The sequence below is a fragment of the Hemicordylus capensis genome, chromosome 3, assembly GCF_027244095.1.
Source record: "Hemicordylus capensis ecotype Gifberg chromosome 3, rHemCap1.1.pri, whole genome shotgun sequence".
Lineage (NCBI taxonomy): Eukaryota > Metazoa > Chordata > Lepidosauria > Squamata > Cordylidae > Hemicordylus > Hemicordylus capensis.
This window is the reverse complement of record NC_069659.1, coordinates 292,128,124-292,147,803: the sequence shown is the minus strand read 5'-3', so window position 1 is coordinate 292,147,803 and position 19,680 is coordinate 292,128,124. Positions and strand designations below refer to the sequence as shown.

Sequence of the window (19,680 nt, the reverse complement as noted above, 5' to 3'; positions counted from 1 at the left end):
GATGGTTTGGAGCTTCCCAATCCAGCATTACCACTGGATGGGCTTACTAGATTAAAACCACCTGTAATGGATGATCCAAAGTTGACTTTACAGAGTAGGCTCTGAGCCTATGGCACATGCAAGGGAAGGTTTATGGGGAGAATGCAAAACTTGCTTGCTTTTAAAAACCCTTGCAACTTGTTCAGGAAAGGAAGAAACTGGAGTTGATTCTTGACTTCAGCAGTCTTTGAAAACTAGTGAAGGCCATACATCCAGAAATCTTCCCTTTCCACAGACCGCCCCACAGACTGTTTCTTAAACTATATGGAGTTGTTTAATTTTTTTTTAAAGGCTTTGGATTTTGCATGTTAGCTGCTAAAAGTGAAACATTCAGGGAGGTGTCTGAATCTGTCTACCTTGCTGGATCACATACTGTGCTGCTTATGACTAGCTGTGTAAACGGGGTACTTCTTTGCTCCACGGTCAGAAACTTGCCTATCAAAAGCTGGCTTCCCCATGGCAAAGAAATGCAAGTATGCAGCTTATGTGTGACTTGTCAGTAGGAAATGAAGACTTGATGCTCTGCACACTCACCTGTGAGTACCACTTGTAAACACCATGATTAAACACACACAGCATTAGGCTGCTTGTATCCCTTCTAGTGACTACACATCTGAGACTCGCTGGCAGCTTTTACACTTCAGGTTGGGTGGTGAAAGGAAATTAAGACAAGAATGAAGACTTGTGTGAAATATCTTTGGGTCTAATCACACCCTCTTCATGGCAAATCGGGGCCGAACCCTTGACAACAGATTACAAGGATTCAGTCCCCCCCAAAAGATTGATTGTGAAACACATGTAGCTTTGTGAAGATTCTTGGGGAACCTTTTGTACATGAATTGAATTCTTGGTAATGGATCATTGGCAACTCAATCTGTTGAAAAGTGTTATTGGAGGTGGCATTGAACAAAATTGCTACAGCTTACACGTGCAGTCTAAGTATGCCACCATTTGATGTTGCAGTCTAGTGAGGCACACACATTTTAGAGCTATTGCTGCTTCCACAAAGATGTGCTGTAGTATGACCTTTTCCCCACATTTTATTTTCTGTTGGCAAATCTACAGACATAGCCACTTTCCGTACTCTCCATATTCCTCTTAACAAAGTAAAATGTGTTAAGCTTATTTCACAATAAGCTGAGTGCATAAATACATATTCCTTAACATAAATAGCTTCTTATAAAATACTTTATAGCATATATTTATACACACAAGTAAGTAAGGATGCAAGCATTACAAAAGAGCTGCAGTGTGAAGGCTAATGCTGATCATGTGGCAGGGCAGGGCACCACTTTGGTCTTATCAAGCTGGATGGTGTTTCCAGAGAGAAGGGTTGGGTGCACAGCTTACTGAGAATTTGCCCGGGTTCCAAAGCATATAGCTATAATCTAGCTAACTTGTGAGGCTGTGTGCTTTCATCCTTTGGTCAACCTTAATTTAGGTAATTGAACTTGGCTTTTGGAGAAATTGACTCTCCCTGCACTGTATGTTGTTGGCTCTCAAAGTATAATGAAGGGAAGGGGAGGATTATTTATCAGAATGTTCCCTTACATAAAAAATGAATTGCATGTAGAAAGCTAGTTTTGTCAAGTCATCTTTGCAGGCTAGCTTTCTAAATGCAGGGAGTTTTTCAGATGATGGGAGTGCTCAAACATGTAATCCTCCCACATGAATTCTATTCAGTCCTATACTAGGTGAGTTTTAAAATTACAGTATCACCATGGGAGAAATCCTACATTTCTGGAGCCCCCCCAAAAACAAATCACATTGAAGCAGAGTTCATTCTAGCACCAGTAGATGCTAACTTTATATCATAAGTTCCAATGTGTATGTGTTTAGCTTTTAGGGAGTGGTTATGTAAAACTCTTGCAGCTGGAGAGGCCTGTTACAGAAGTATCCTCATGCCAAAATAGATAAGGTTCCCCCCAATCTCTCTGAGAATATTTATATATATATATATTCAAAGTACAAGTACACTTCAAATGCCTGCCTACGTGCCCAGCTTGCAGTAGTCATAGAGAGTGGTGCTAGGCTGTGTTCTATAATTCTTGGATATCTCTCTGCAGTTCTGGCAGCCCTGTAGAAAATAAGGCTAACTAAGAAATGGACACCCCCCAGTTCACATAATCGGTTGATGTTTGAGCACACAATTGTAAACTTGCTCTGAGACAAACTTTTAATTGGCTTCTAAGTGTATACTTCCTCTGTTTACTGGGCTCAGTGCCACCAGGAAGAGATGATCCAATTAGTTTAACACAACAGAGATCCTTTAGGAAGAATCTCTGTCAAAACTGAACCAACTGTGGTAGCAGGTGCCTAACAAATTAGGGCAGTAAGCAAGTTAGCTGGAAGCTAGCAATGGCTATGCACCATCCAGCATAATGCTGTGAGTGTTCCACATCTGGGTGGAGTGATTGCCAGGCAAGTGGAAGATACAAAGCTACTTTATATGTGCATGCAGAAGGTCCCAGGTTCAATCCCTGGCATCTCCAGGTAGGGCTCGGGGAGATTCCTGCCTGAAACTTTGGAGGTCCTGCTGCTGGTCGGCTACTGTAGATGGACCAATGGTCTGATTCAGTATAAAGCAGCTTCCTCTGTTCATAAGATAGTAGAGGCATCTCCTAAAAGTGATATTTTTATATCTGGTGCTGAGCAGGAAACAATATGCACTTTCTGTGGATAAACTATTATGAGATCCACCACTAAGAATCAACTGTGAAACAAACGTCAAACCATAGACTGTCAATAATGAAAAACTGTTAGCTGCATCCATGTTGGTGTTTTTCTTCTACAAATGCGTTTCAGCATCCTTTTGCTCCACCTCTCTTCCTGCTTTTTCTTCACCTTGCTATGCTGAGCTAGCGAGCGGTAAACTTGAGGTTTGCTTGCACAAACAAGAAAGTTGCTGCCTTCTGTTGCCAAACTTGCATTTGACTGAAGGGGACAAACTTAGCTTTGGACTGACAAAAAGCAACATTTCAGCTTAGCGATAAGCAGCTGCGAGCCAATCAAACACCCAAGAGGACACCACTGAAGTCTGACCCATTTCGGACAGTGAGAGCAGATCCTGTTGCATTGTCCATGAAAACTGAAGCATACTGGCCAGCCTGGAATAGAGAAGCTATGGGATGAGTGAAAGAGCCAAGCAAGATCAATTCAGCACAAAATGTAACTATGACTTAAGAATTATCTGGGTGTATGAAGTATCTTTACCTCCCTTTAAAAATGCTGCAGATCCATAGTAAATAGTTTATAACTTAAATACCCCCCAAACAATATTTAATTGAATAAAAGAGCCTAACCTTGGGAGCTGTTTACATGCTAGGTTTGGCAGCAAGAGAATAATAGGTGCCAGATTTACATTGTTAAGCTGACCTGTCTACATGTTGCAACTGGCCTTGCAGTGGGCCAAGTGGGATGTTCTTGGTAAGTTCTCTTGGCTATCCTCAAAGTTGTATATTCTTGACTTCCTATTATGGCTTTTGGCTGTTGACATGTGTTTGCAGGTACTCACCTGCAAGAAGAGAATTCCATTCACTGAAATAGTGAAATATTCACGGTTTCCATCAACACTACTCACTGTCTCCAGAGAACTGAAATCAAGAGAAACCAGTATCCTCATCAATGCTATTAGATACTAGAAAACAAACAGCAAGATATCCCCTTTTAAACATAATACAGCTTTTCTCCTAATAGTGATGTGGAATTGGTGCAACCTTGCATCACTTAACTGCTATTTTTCCTTTATAAACAGGCAGTAAAATTGAGCAAAAGGATGCTTCTGTCTATCTCTTTAATCTTAACTAGCTGTGCTAGGAGACACCAATCACTCTTACTGCTCCAGTGGGATACCCATGAAGGGAACTGGCTACCCTGAATCAGGGCAACTTGGGGAGGGAGTTGAGAGACTTCTATATGGAAGAAGATGACTTGGCCTGATTGGGTTACAACAGCAGTTCTGCACTTTGTGAGCTGTCCTAATCAGGACAGAAGGGAATTGATGTCTGCCCAATTTGTCCTTGAGATTTAATAGGTAGAAGGAAACTTTGCACTTCTTTAAATGGCTTTAAGACATTAAGCCTTTTCAATAAAGGAGCAATAGAGGCAGAAGTAGATTTCAACCTAAAATGGACAAAAACAAAAAGGAGGAACCAAAGCAGTACAAACAATGGTAAATGCCAATGCGACTCACTTGATCTTTACACATCTCTCTTCAAGAGAACCTTTGGATAAGGAAAGCAGACACACGCTTCAGGGGCAGTAGCACATATCTTTTCTCTGGTAGGGAGGGATGGGGGGGCATTGTATGTGATAGTCTCCCCACTCCAATGGCTAGCCAGACAACCCATTTTATTATTTTTATTTTATTAGAATCATTTAATATAACACCCACTCCAAAGACTCCGGGTGGTGTACAATGACATGTAAATAAGGTAACATCAAAAATTACACTAAAAATACAAACTAAAGTAGATAATAGAAAGGAAATACAGTAAACTACAGGGCAAATGCCTGGTGGAAAAGAAAGGTCTTCAGTAAGGATTTAAAGATCACTAGAGAAGGGACTAGATGAATCTGAAGGGGAAGAGAATTCCAAAGAAGTGGGGAATTTTCAAGATGGCTTGTGGTTTTGGTTCACTTTCCCAAACTACACATTCCAAAGTGAAGGGGAGGGAGAAAAAGGTATTTTTATTTCCTTAGAATTCAAAGCAGCTTTTTAATTTTTGTGTATCTGTGTAGTATAAACATGCCTCCAATAAGCACATTTCAATAAAGGAATCTTCATGAGATCAGCCCTAACCTTGTAGAATTGTATGGTGGATAAAAATACACAATCCGTAGTTCTTGAGACAGAAGGAAATCTGTATATATGTGTCTGCCCATACACACAGGCCATTTCTGGCATGCATACTCACATGTTCTGGTGGCAGAGTGACTGGACACAGATCAGCAAGCGCAGTCTGTCTCGAGCACGTGGCTGGCTTTTCTTTTGATGATCCCCATGAACTGCAATAGGCAGGAACTAATCAGGCCAGAAACACACAAGGCACTTGCTACTGGAAAGAAGCTCTTGGCCACAGCACCTAAACATAGCTGCACCTACTGCAAAGCAAGCTGCTGATCTGACAGGCTTGCTTGTTCCTTTTGAGCCCCTTTAAATCCTGCTGGTGCAGCTTGAGAAGTTGGGGAGGCGCCATGGCTACTAAGGAGTGTTGCTACTTCATTAGGAATTCTGGGAGTAGCAACAGGATGGCCATCACACACTCCTCAGTAGCCCTGGAACCTCCGTAACTTTGCAAGCTGTGCTGGTGGAGTTTAAAGGGGCTTGAAAGCTGCAAGCATAGCTGTTGCTTAGAAGCTCACTGCACAGTTCAATCTTAATTGCTTTTAATCTATTTTTCCCCACTAATGCCCCCAAACCTCACATTTTGAAGTTGACCTGCATTGCCTGATACACAAAATTAGTCTTTTGGACCCCATCTGGCCACTTGTTACTCCTGTAACAAATATAAAGGGGAAAATATTTTAAAGGGAATTTTAAAACAAATTCAAAGGGATAAATTCATCCAGGAAGAGGTGAGGATACGGTACATGTGCAAAACCAGTTATCAACGTTCTAACATTCTCTTTTCTTGCCAGAAGGCTATTGGAGCAGAATCCAAGGCATGATGGAACACAAATTGGGAGAGAAGAATGGAGCAAAGCTGCTAATTTCTAGAAATGATCTTTAATCGTATTATAATTACTGGAAAAGGTCTATTCAAATAAGCATTTTTGTAGAGCTTTAAGGACCAGCTGAGATGGGGATGTATGAAAGTCTTCTGCTGAGGCTAACTATGTTTGCCCAGGATCTCAGTTCAGTTCTATTTTATCTGCTTTACTTACTCATTAATCAGGGACTACAAGCTTCATACAAGAAACCTACACTGTCTTAGGTTGTGTGTAGATAAGTTCTGCCAGGCTGTGTGCCTTTCAGAACTTGGTTATCATCCCTGCCAAAGTCTTTAAATGGAAAACTACTTCTAGCAATCCAAAAGCCGACTTGGGAGCATCCTGCTATGCTAAACTGAAAAATGAATATTTTAGTTCTGTTTTTAAAAAGCAGGGGGAAGAGTTTCATGCAGAATCAAGCAAACAATTCAAACAGCTCTAGGGCTAGAAATGCAAAATACGGTCAGTTTAAATATATTATTTTAAATGCTTCTCAATCAGACTTTCAAAAATGTCATAATCCTGAAATCCATATCACATGTATTACTGCCAGCTCAGCTATGCCCCATCCTATACATTTGTGGTTTGTTTTTCCTGGCCTAAGTGCAAAACCTTGCATTTGTACTTCTTGTCTTTCAGTTTTGTTAGCTTCAGCCCAGTTTTCTATTCTATCAAGGTCATTCTGAATTCTTTTACCTATCTTCTGTGGTGTTACCTATCCCTCCTAGTTTTGCATCACCTGAAAATGTGATGAGGATTCACCCGTTCATCTATGTTGTTGATAAAACTGTTAACAAGTACAGGGCCTGGGATAGAGCCCTGTGTCATGTCATCCCACTCGAAACCACCCTCCAGGATGATGTGGAGCCACTGATTAGCACTCTTTGAGTATGGTTTTCCACCTGCTTGTGATTCCACTTTGTGGTGGGTGGTAGCATCTAGCCCCCATGTGAGCTGCTTGCTAACCACAATATCATGGGGAAGTTTCTCAAATGTTTTGCTGAAATCAAGATAAATGACAACCACAGCATTCCCACAATCCGCTAAGCTAGTATTATGATCAAAAAAGGAGACAAGAATAGTCTGGCAGGATTTATTCTTGACAAATCCATGCCGGCCTCTACTAAACACTGCATTGTTATCGAGATGCTTACAGACTGACTGTTTTATAATCTGTTTTAGTATTTTCCATGGTATCAAAGTCAGCCTGACTGGTCTGCAATTTCTTGTAACCTCCTTTTCCACCTTTTTTTTTTCTTCTTTTTTTTTTTGAAGGCTTAGAGAGCATTAGCCACAACCATTTCTTCTTCAGCTCTGGTTTAGTGTATGTGAAGTTTTTGATGCTCTCTGGGTTTATATCATCAAGCAGCCTCAGACTGCCAAACCATTTCTGTGCTGAAAGCTTAGCTTAGAACACTTACCAACATGCAGTGTGGCCTTGAAGATGTAGTATCCACTGAGAGGGGCTACATATTGCCCATTGGTAAGGTTTAGCCCAAGGCCACGCTGAAATATTTCCCCCTTTTTAGGCTAGGAAGAAATAAATACAGGATCATGAGTACTTGAGTCTATCACTTCCGTTTTCCCTATTGTATGTAGAAGTAGCGGTCTGAATTAGGCCCTGTTCCTGCCCAGTTGTTAATATGGGTATCAATTGTTCAGGCTTTAGTTGTTAATATGGGTATAATGATAATAATAATAAGAAGAAGAAGAAGACCAAAATAATCCCAGTGGTAATTGGCGCCCTGGGTGCAGTTCCAAAAGACCTTGAAGAGCACCTCAACACCATTGGGGCCACAGAAATCACCATCAACCAATTACAAAAAGCAGCTTTACTGGGAACAGCCTATATTCTGCGACGATATCTATAACCATTGACAATAAAATTCTGGCATCCCAGGTCCTTGGGAAGGACTCGATGTCTGGATAAAACAAACCAGTCAATAACACCTGTCTGACTGTGTAAACAAGAAATAATAATAATAATACACTATTTGTTAGTTGCCCCATAACAAATTGTTCTCATAGAGAAGGGGAGAATCAAAAGTGGTAACTTGTTAATATGTATTTGGTGGGACACATGGTTGGGGATAAGGAAGAAAATATGCCAAACGTTTACAGTGGGGGACAAGTGACCAGTTCTACAGGAGTGAACCTGGGGTACACGGATCAAAATACCAAATTTTGATATTTTGGTATCAGCGATACCAAATTGAACATTTTCCAGGGACTTCTTAAATCTTGAAAACTACATTTTTAGGAGCTAATCTCTTTTCTTAAATGAAAGCTCTGGCCATGGTCATGTTATTTGCCACCTTATCTTCTATCTCAGTATGAGATGATGCCTTTCAGCATCTTCCTATATCACTGCAACCCGCTATAGTACCAGCGGAGATTTGAACCGGCAACCTTCTGCTTGTTAGTCAAGCATTTCCCCACTGCACCAATTAAGGTGACTTCTCTCTGTTACTCACTATGAAATAGAGCTGAAGCTCTTGCAGGGATCGTCGTTCAATTGAAACATTCTTCCGGGTCCGGCAGTAGAATGCTGCCTCTACTTGTCCATGCTCGTTGCTTTCTAGCAGTTGGCCAGTAATCCGGGCCAATAAGTTCTCTTCTTCTCTGTACCTATTCTCTTCGTCTGGGCAGTTGTCACAGGTTTTGAGATTAATCCTTTCTTTCTCCCTGATTATTCCTAAATAACCACAACACAGAGCCATGTGGCAGTTCCAATCAAACTTTTTGACAAAGTTAAGTTTGAGCAAAAATGATGCCATCGCATGTGCCGTATTTTGTAGATAGTAGCTGATATACAGTGCATAGTTCAGCACCACCCGTATCGCTGCATGTGTCTGAAACACCCCCTGTGTGGCGTGGAACAGGTCTGTTCTGCTCCAACAAAATTGTGCAACCGCAAATGAAAGTGTCAGAAGAACCCAGAAGCCTGGGTTCATTGACATAACATCATTGAAATCACCTCTTATTAAGGGTCCACCTGATTTATTTATTATTTATTTATTTAACATATTTTTGTACCGCCCAAAACTTACGTCTCTGGGCAGTCTACAACAAGATAAAAACAAAAGTAAAACATTAGTTAAAAATAAAAACAAGAAATTTAAAACAACAATTAAAAAATTTAAAAAATATATTCTAAAACAACATTAAAAACAAAACAGTATCAGTTAAAAGCCTGGGTGAACAGATGCATCTTTAAAGTACCCAGAATGTTGGGGGGCAATATGCTAAATCATTGTAAACCGCTTAGAGAGCTCCGGCTATAGAGCGGTATATAAATGTAAGTGCTATTGCTATTGCTATTGCTAAAGACTTTTTAAAAATTGTCAGAGATGGGGAGGCATTATTTCACTAGGGAGTACATTCCAAAGCCTCGGGGCAGCAACAGAGAAGGCCCGTTCCTGAGTAGCCACCTGATGAGCCGGTGGCAAATGCAGACGGACCTCTCCAGATGATCTCAATGGGCGGTGGGGACCAAGCTGTTTAGGGCTTTATAGGTTATAACTAACACCTTGTATTTTGTATTTTGCTCAGAAACATATTGGCAGCCAGTGTAACTCCTTCAATACACGAGTAATATGGTCTCTCCTAGATGATCCAGAGACCAGCCTGGCTGCCACATTCTGAACCAACTGTAGTTTCCAGACTACATTCAAGGGCAGCCCCACATAGAGTACATTACAGTAATCCAATCTGGAGGTTACCAGCAGATGTACCATTGTTTTGAAGTCATCTGTCTCAAGAAATGGACACAGCTGGCATATCAGCCGAAGCTGATAGAACCACCTCTGGCCACTGCCTCAACCTGGGGCACCAGAGAGAGATTTGGATCCAGAAGCACCCCCACACTGCATACCTGTTCCTTCTGGGGAAGTGTGACCCCATCCAGAACAGGCAGATCAAAATTGTCTCCCGAGTTTCGACTCCACACAATGAGTACCTCCGTCTTATCTGGATTCAGTCTCAGTTTGTTATCCGTCATCCAGCCCATTACCGACTCCAGGCAGGCATTTAGGGAGGTTATGCCCTCTCCTGATGATGCTGACATGGAGAAATAGATTTGAATGTCATCAGCATACTGATAACACCCTCACCAAATCTCCTGATGATCTCTCCCAGCGGTTTCATGTAGATGTTAAACAACATCGGAGACAATATGGAGCCCTGAGGGACACCATACAAAAGTTCAGATTTTGAAGAACAGCAGTATCCAAGGGACACCATCTGGAACCTACCTGAGAGGTAGGAGCGGAACCACTACAGAGAAGTGCCTCTCACTCCCAGCCCCCTCAGACGCTCCAGAAGGATACTATGGTCGATAGTATTGAAAGCTGCCAAGAGGTCCAAAAGGACCAACAGAGTCACACTTCCTCTGTCAATTCCCAGTTGGAGATCATCCGTCAGGCCGATCAAGGCAGTCTCCATCCCATAGCCAGCCCGGAAGCCAGTTTGAAATGGGTCTAGATCAGGGGTGGGGAACCTTGGCCCTCCAGCTGTTTTTGAACTACAACTCCCATCATCCCCAGCCACAATGGCTGGGGATGGTGGGAGTTGTAGTTCAAAAACAGCTGGAGGGCCAAAGTTCCCCACCCCTGATCTAGATAATCAGTTTCCTCCAAGACTGTCTGGAGCTGGGAGGCCACGGCCCTCTCAATTACCTTGCCCAGCCACGGAAGGTTGGAGACAGGCTTGTAGTTACTTGGCAATGAGGGATCCAAGGTAGGCTTCTTCAGAAGCGGTCTAATAATTGCCTCCTTAAGACTAGGAGGCATCCTACCTTCCTTCAGAGGGAAGTGTTCTGTACATAGGAGCAATGTTCTGGACATAGGTCCTATGTTCTGGACATAGGAGCTTTGTAGTGGGACAGCGTGCTTGTTTGGTGTACAGCAACTTTTGTTTCATACCTTTCAGCAGCAATCGGAATTCCCTCAATAGTTCCTCCTGAGTGATTACACCTCCAGGGGGTCCTGGTGGACCAGAAGGCCCTGGGGGACCTGGAATGCCAAACTGGAACCGAATACGAGGCAGTATTTTAGATCAATTGTCCTTTAGTTCAGACATCCAACTTATTAATTGCATAGCTATGGTTAACTATCCATATCTTTCTATGTCAAGGGCTGCTCCTTTTGGATGGGTAGCAAAGCCATGGCAGCTGGAAGAGGGTCTTCTCTCCAGTACAGGAAGGAAAAAGAGGGTTGTACCACCACCACCACCACCACCACCACAAAGACTATGATGTTTTTGAGTTTGCAAAATGGCCTTTGGCAGGTTACCCAATATAAAAAGGGGAGAAAAGCTCATTTGGGGAGGAGAGCTGGTCTTGCCGTAGCAAGCAAGAATTGTACCTGTCACATATGGCTGCCTTCGCGGGGAGAGGACAGGGCCATAATTAGAGGAGGAGGAGGAGGAGGAGGAGGATCTTTCTTCTATTATTTTTTTATTGGCAAAATGCAAAAATCAAACCTATCAAAATAGAGGCATTGGCACACACATGATAGCACTACCACTGCTAACTGGGCAAAGAGGCAACTTTTTAAAGTGATAATCTCTTTATTTAGCAGGAGGAGAGCAACTGGCCCTATCCACCCCCAGCGCAGCATCCCTCTAGTGGCTGCTGCTGGTGTCTATCTAATGTTTCTTTTTAGATTATGAGCCCTTTGGGGACAGGGATCCATCTTATTTTTATTTATTATTTCTCTTTGTAAACCACTTTGCAACTTTTGTTGAAAAGCTGTATATAAATATTTGTTGGGGTTGTAGTTTGTTGCCAAGGTACTTCACTTTAGGTGAGTTGCAACGGTTACAGTGAAAAGCATGAAAAAGCAGTGATAAGCATTGTAAAGCTCGCAGGTGTGTTTCAAAGCACGGTACAGTCCATTTCAAGAGGGTCAAAAAGTAGAAATCTCTCTGTCAAAAACTCCAATAAAGACAAGGAGGAAAAGGGTGTTATTTTCAAAGTCTGTGTTAGCTCTTAGCTTTCTCCTTAGTGTTCTCTTTTATCTCTGTATTGTGTTGTCTGTGGATATCTGCAGGTTTTTGTGTATGCCCCTGAACACACTCTGGCAATTATACATCCCCCCCTTTTGTTGATAAGCCCAACTAAGTCAGGTGCAAATCATTTCATCTTATTGTTTTGACTTGGGCTTCTTTGTTGAAGGCTGAAAAACAGCTCACTGGCCTGAAGAAGCAGAGATAACGACCCAGAACATCTGCAAGCAGAAGAAATTCTTACGGTGTCATTAGGAGAGGGAATCGTCACCCAAATCATTCTCAGGGTTAGAGAATATGGTCAAAACTGATGTTCTCAATGGCTCAAAAACAGCTATGATATGTGACATGCCTTTTGCTAAGCAGGGTCTGCCCTGGATTGCATTTGGATGGGTGACTGCATGTGAGCACTGTCTGCTGTGAGCTATTTCCCTTAGGGAATGGGCCAGAGGTCAGTGGTAGAGCATCTGCTTGCATCTAGAATTCTCACGCTCACTCCCTGGCATCTCCAGGTAGGGCTGGGAGAGACTCCTGCATGTAACCATGGAGAGCCACTGCCAATCAGTGCAGACAATACTGAGCTAAATAAACCAATGGTCTGACTTGGTATAAGGCAGCTTCTTCTCTCTGTGTTCCTAACATACCATGGGTGGTGCTAATCCACTTGCGCTGCTACAGATTTGCATGGAAGCACAGGTAGCCTTGTGCTTGTGCACAGGAGTGCAAGTACTTCATTTAACACACCGAGACTCATTTGATCACCAGCTATGTGTTTCTGATTTAACTAGCGCTTCTGTAATACAGGTGTGCTCATCAAAGTATTTGCGCTCTTGCACAAAAGCTCTAGACTGTCAGTGCTTCACTGTGAGTCCACAGTAGCGCAGGTAGACCAGCACTGCCCATGTTATGCTGTGCTGGATGTTGGCCATTATATGTTCCCAAATATAGGAAGATGTTTCCATGTTTCATTTTAATATGCTTCCCTTGGCCCTCCTGGATGGAAGATGTAATGGTACACCATATGATGGGTGTCTGTGTCCCTGTGGAAGTGGGGAAATTGAAACTGCTGCCAATGTATTACTGCTCTGACATTTTTATAGAAATGAAAGAGCCAGCTTATATCATTCACTTTCCTGGGAGAACCATGGAGTGGTATACTGCTTCTTAAAATCATGGATTCTAGGCCATGTGCAACTGAGTAAGTAGCTAACTTTGTATATTCAGCCGTCAGAACTCATAATCTCTTTTAGTTCTTGTTTCACTTTAAATTTCTGGATGCTCATTTTAATTTTTAGGTTATTATGCTGTAATTTTGAAATTCTGTTGAAGAATGGTGGTGAAGATGATGATGATCGTACTTTGGCGAAAGCATTAACATTTCTCCTCCCAGTCTGTGCTACACAGGAAGTTTCACCCTTTATGTAAATCACATAAGGCAACTCTCTTTTTCATGCAAGGTTTTTATTTCCTTGCAGTAATTCCTCTGTGCTTCTTTAAGCTCAGGTGTGTTCCTGAACCATTGCTAAACAAACAATGCATGTTAAATGGCCTTGGTTACCTTTGGGGAAGCTTGAAAATTGCCATCAAGAATTAGGGAGGCTTCCTATAGTATCATCAGAGAATCCCTAATCTAGGCTTAATTTCTGAAAGGCAATGTTAATATTGCTTACCTTGAACTTTGGGGATTTGTTTTTGCACCTTTTTTTGCTGTTCACCCCTTTATTTGATTGCTTCAGTAGGAGCATCCAGGCATGCCGGGAGTCAGTGCTGCTAATCTTTCCTACACTCGTTTCCTTTATGTAATGAGAAAAAATAAAATAAAAAGATATATTAACAGAGCAGCAATACCTGGGGAATACAGAGACAACCAGAGACAAACAGGAAATAGATAAAACTATCCCAAAGAGCACTTTTTGTGTAATTTTGCTGAACATCTTCATGAGGTTCACTGCATTCAAGCGGTTTGAAATCCCTTCTCAGAAGAATGAGGCACTAAGATGTTTTCTTTCCTCTCATAGAAGTTAACTGTGCTGAACAAGGCTTCTACAGAAAACTGAATGTTGTGTTCTTTGAAAAAATTTTTTTCAAATGCAACATTTAGCAAGTGCACTTTGCCAAATGTGTTTGATAGTAGATTCCAAGAGGTGTTCCCAGTCTTTGCAAATGGTGTCCTTCCACAAAACCAGGAGAGTTGGTCTTGTGGTAGCAAGCATGACTTGTCCCCTTACCTAAGCAGGGTCTGCCCTGGTTGTGTATGAATGGGAGACTTGATGTGTGAGCACTGTAAGATATTCCCCTCAGTGGATGGAGCTGCTCTGGGAAGAGCAGAAGGCTCCAAGTTCCCTCCCTGGCATCTCCAAGATAGGTCTGAGAGAGATTCCTGCCTGCAGCCTTGGAGAAGCTGCTGCCAGTCTGGGTAGACAAAACTGAGCTAGATGGACCTATGGTCTGACAGCTTCCTATGTTCTTAATTGACACCATTTGCAAGAGTGTCCTTTTTTCCGACTCCTTTCCTTAGAAAATTACAGGAGCAGTGGAGAGAAGCCAGAGTTCTTCCAGGTAAATGTTTAAAAAGAGAATACAGTTGTTGTTCGTGATTTTTACCCAAGCCAGTGCAGACAACTTGGGTGTTTTCCCCATATCTGAGAATGCAGATTTATTTCAAAGGTGCTATTAGCATATTTTAATAATGCGTACCACAGCTTTGGATTTGGTGCATTTCAGAGCCTTCAGCTATCTTCCTTAGTTGGTCTACCACAATAGTGAAAAATAAAGAGAGGTCAAGCTGGAGTAACTCCATGTTATAAGAAGAGGGAGTACTGGTAGAGTACTTCTCGCTGAAGAGAAGGATTTAGCACTGGGAAAGTGGCCTCACAGTCTAAAATTGTATTGCAAGGGTTGCTGGTTTGGAAGATTTTGAGAAAAATGAGGAATGTGCAAAGTGGGGATGAAATATTCTACATGTAAATTTATTTCTCTAGAATCTTAGGTCTGGCTTACATACATATGATCTTCAGGTGTGTAAATAGGGATGATTAAAGCATCAAAGTGTAAGTGTGTGAATAGGGCATCAGAGATCAAACACGACACAGAACTTTCACCTGAGAACTTTCACCAGAACTTTCAACACAATGGGTTGCATTCTAACTAGTACTTCAGCAGCAGAAGTTGTTCCATTCATGCAAGGGGACAGGAGCGACTTCTGCCAGTCCCTGCTTCCATATACAGTCCCTGTGCTCCCCAGAAACACAACATTGAAGATTGGAGGCCCTCAGGAACAAATTTTTATGTGCCAAAGGGGACTTTGGGGGGCAGGGAGGGGATAAGCAAAAATTGCTGCTTCCCTTTTGCACAAATGAAACTTCTTCACAGAAGTACTACTACTACTACTACTACTACTACTACTACTACTATTATTATTATTATTATTAAATTATATTATTTATTTATTCAATTTCTATACCGCCCTTCCAAAAATGGCCCAGGGCGGTTTACACAGAGAAATAATAAATAAATAAGATGGATCCCTGTCCCCAAAGGGCTCACAAAAAGAAACATAAGATATACACCAGCAACAGTCACTGGAGGTACTGTGCTGGGGGTGGATAGGGCCAGTTACTCTCCCCCTGCAAAATAAAGATAATCACCACGTTAAAAGGTGCCTCTTTGCCAAGTTAGCAGGGTGGGACACAACCCATCATTCCACTAGCTGGGACCCAACCAATCGTTCCACACTTGCAAGTTATATCAGGTCTAGAGTAATAAAATGTAGAAGAAGCAGATGTGCAAATACATATGTGAGACAGTCAATAGAGTCAGATAATGGGAAAGGAATAAAATATCATTGGTTCAAGCAAGACCATCTGTCTAACAATGACTCCATAGATCAGGGCTGCACAATTTTAACTCTCCAGCTCTTGTTGGACTATAGCTCCCATCATCCCCAATTATTGATCACTGTGGCTGAGGATGATGAGAGTTGTAGTCCAAGAACAGCTGGAGGGCCAAAGATGTATGGTCCTGCCATACATCAGTCTACACAATCTGGTCCACAGAGTTGAGATCAGGTGTGCTACTGTAGGTTTTAAAAAATAAAAAAATAGGAAAATTATCCCTTGACTACAGGAGGTAGATACAAAGCAATAGTCTTTTTACATTGTGAGCTCTTTGGGGACAGGCAGCCATTTTATTTGTTTATTTTTAATTTCTCTATGTAAACCACTTTGGGAACTTTTGTTGAAAAGCGGTATATAAATATTCATAGTACTGTAGTAGTAGTCCTGAGATAACTCACCTGAATTAAGGTTCTTTATGGCAAGAATCCATACTTCTGGGATGGATTATTTCTGATCATGCATTTTAAATAAAGAGTAATAAATTCTCATATAAATCACAGGCCCTCTCCTATGTCATTCTGTTGCATAACATATGGAATCGCTGATACCATGGAGGAGAAACTGTATTTACAATCTGAAATGCCACTGTGGAATTTGCTGTGAACAGTTCTAAGCTGTCCTGTGCCTTAATGCAGACCCTGCATACATTTTCAAGCAATTTTGTATGAGTTCCAATATTGTTAGATGCTTAATGTGCTTTCATCACAGTTAAAAGCAACTCTCAAAACAGTTTGCTGGAAAGATTTTGCAGTCGGGCTTTTAAAATCCGGATTTCTGTCAAACTCCTGTTACATACTTCAGAATTTGTTTCAGATTTTGAAGGACCAGAACTGACCAGATTCAATAATTCTAGCAGCCAGGGAGGTTGCGGACTATGCAATTTATGTAATATAATATTTATTAACTGTTGTTCAGCCAAAGAACAGCATATGATAAAATGCTATGAATGCACCTAGGCTTCAAGCACTGACATTTTCATGCTAAGGGGTTGGCTGAAGCTCTGGGTGAGCAAGCTGAGTAAAACATATGTGTGCTTACCGAGTCATTGGATGATGGCAAGGAAAGGCTGCCTGGTCTTCGTCCCGTGAGATGGTTATTCAGTTGAGATTTCTTCCCCTGGCTCCTTCTGCTGCCATGTTGCTCATTTTCCATTGAGCCTGCACAAAATGCCACTGCCAGCAGCCCCATGGCCAAAAATCGAAGTGGGCAGTCAGCCATTCTTTGATACAGTGTTGAAAAGAATTAGTTTCTAGACAGACAGACCTTTAGATATAGGTGTCACCAGGGACGTCTCAAGAGCAAGAAGCAAATTAAGCTGTGGACCTTCCCAGTGGCTGGTATTCCTGAGAGAATTTCACAAAGAAAATGGACTGCAGAAAGTACTTCTCCAGTGTATCTTCAGCAGTTTCTGATGTTTTTCTCAGCAGCCTATTGAAGAATGTCAAGCTTCTTCTTAAAACAAAGCGAGCATTAAAAAGTTTTTTTTTTTTTTAAATAGAGTTCCTTATAAAAATTAAGAACCCACACCACACTAGATCAAGGCCCTGGTGTTTTACCAGGGTCAGAAAAACTAATCCAATTCCTCTTTGGGGCAAGAAGCTGGTGGTAGCTGGCAAAAGGTTGGTGTAAACACCTAATGCAGGCTCACTAACAGACCCTTACAGTTTAGAAAGCTTAATTTAAAAAAGCTCTAAAATCAAGGGCCTTGGAGTGATGCATCCAGGTAATGTAGAAGCCATTTGCCATCTCGTTTCTTTCCCTCCATTAGATACTACTCTGCTTTCCCATTCACAACTTGGGCTGCCTGGTGGACACCTCCTGCCCCATCCTCTTTGCAGTGTGCCCTCTTCCGACGAGTCTTCGAGCCCTTGAGAAGCCTCCTAGCTGGATCTGCACCACTGTCCCCTTGCTCTTGTCTGAACTTCTTTGCGGGCTTCCCTCTTCCTTTAATAAGCTTGAATTCCCCGCCTCACAGGAATCGCCTCCTATGTTCATTTTAGTGGGGGTTAGAGAGCCACCTACTGGCAGCCGCTCAAAACTACAACAACTTGCGTCCACTTTAAAACGCCAGAACCTGACAGCCGGTGTGCTGACACAGGGTCAGTTTAAATTTAAACAGAGAACCAAAGTGCGCAGAGAGGAGGCATGAGCTAGGAGGAGAAAGCAAAGTATGAGCCAACTTTACTTCCTTTATCCCACATAGAGAGCCTGCCAAGGAAAAGAGTAATTGATTCTTGGGGTATGCAGTACTCAAAAGATTATGGGAAGTGGAGCTATACACTTGTATAATTCCTACACTGCTTCCACTTTGACATTTATAATGCAAATTATGGTCCTTTATGCAAAATCTCCGTTTATGTGCAATAAATGTGGTTTTAATCATTTACTGCACACAGTTCATATTTCTCCCCTCTGAGGATGGTGCCAGAACTCAATGGTAGAGAACATAAAAACATAAGAACAGCCCTGCTGGATCAGGCCCAAGGCCCATCTAGTCCAGCATTCTGTTTCACATAGTGGCCCACCAGATGCCTCTGGAAGTGTACAGGCAGGAGGTGAGGGCATGCCCTCTCTCCTGCTGTTACTCCCCTGCAACAGGTATTCAGAGGCATCCTGCCTTTGAGTCTGGAGGTGGCCCACAGCCCTCTGACTAGTAGCCATTAATAGACCTCTCCTCCATGAAGTTATCCAAACCCCTCTTAAAGCCATCCAGGTTGTTGGCTGTCATCATATCTTGTGACAGAGAATTCCACAAGCAAATAAAATACTTCCGTTTTGCTGGTCCTAAATTTCCCAGCAATCAATTTCATGGGATGACCCCCATGTTCTAGTTCCCCTCATGGTTCTAGTGTTATGTGAGAGGGAGAAGAATTTCTCTCTATCCACTTTCTCCACACCATGCATGATTTTATAGACCTCTATCATGTCTCCCCGCAGTCATCTTTTTTCTAAACTAAATAGCCCCAAGTGTTGTAGCCTTGCCTCATCAGAAAGATGCTCTAGGCCCCTGGTCATCTTGGTTGCCCTCTTCTGCACCTTTTCCAGTTCTATAATGTCCTTTTCTAGATGTGGTGACCAGAATTGTACTCCAGGTGTGGCCGCACCATAGTTCTGCATGCAAAAGCTCCCAGGCGAAGTCCCTGGCATTTCCAAGTAGAGCCAACTAAAACTCCTGCCTGAAACTTCTTAGCTACTGGTCAGTGCAGTCAGTACCGAGCTAGATGGACCAATGGGCTGACTCGGGCTTAGGCAGCTTCCTGTTCCTTTGAGGTTGCACTTTTGTTGCAGAGATGCAACAATGAAATTAGGTTCTGTTGCTCAGGGAATAAGGAAATTTCACAGCACAAAACTTGGATACTTAGGTTTCAGGCTTGTTGTGGAAATAGCTTTCTACCAAATGTCAAACACAAAGAATTTAATGAGTTTGACACAAATGCAAAACTGTCACAAATGCAATTTAGTCAAGAAAAGAATTTTATGTTCCTACAGTCAAGACAGAACTATTTTATTTGCCTTCATGGAACACCCGAAACCCTAATTCATTAGGCTTTGGAGCAAAAGGGTTGGAGCAGAGTGGGAGATTTTATTGAGCTGATATGGTTCTTTATCCGTACCTGTGACATCATTTTAAAAAAATGGATAGCTATTGGAGAACCCCATTAGATAAGCTTATGTCGCCATCATGGGCTTGTTGTTATGTGGAAATATTTATTTGTCACTAGTGGGAAATACTAATGATTTCATACAATCTGCTAGCAAGCCAGATCAAATTGGTTTAGACCTTGAGGAAATCCATGTATAACGGTATCTTAGGATGTGACCTAGATAAGACTCTGCAGAGGGATCAGCTGCTCTGGGTTCAGAATACTTATGAAAACATAAAGTGATCCTCTGTTGGCCATGCAGTAACAAATCAGGAATTGCATCTATATAGGTCATATCTGCATTATTGCAGACATCTATGTTTATGCTGAAAAAGGAGTCCTAGAAGGTCAGTAAGTCAGTGGTACAGAATCTAGAGCGTTAG

At 42.0% G+C, this 19,680-nt stretch overlaps 1 protein-coding gene across 1 annotated transcript; it reads right to left on the bottom strand.

The window, feature by feature from the left end:
* Window positions 1–1,817: 1,817 nt before the first annotated feature.
* Window positions 1,818–17,626, bottom strand: ERFE (erythroferrone). The gene is made up of 8 exons (XM_053304327.1): window positions 16,692–17,626; window positions 13,428–13,550; window positions 10,674–10,776; window positions 8,226–8,446; window positions 7,173–7,281; window positions 4,956–5,046; window positions 3,554–3,632; window positions 1,818–3,146 (listed from the first exon to the last, which is right to left on the bottom strand). The coding sequence occupies exons 1-8, from the start codon at window positions 16,869–16,871 to the stop codon at window positions 3,048–3,050; spliced, it is 1,005 nt and encodes a 334-aa protein (XP_053160302.1). The 5' UTR covers window positions 16,872–17,626; the 3' UTR covers window positions 1,818–3,047.
* Between the last annotated feature and the right edge of the window lie 2,054 nt (window positions 17,627–19,680).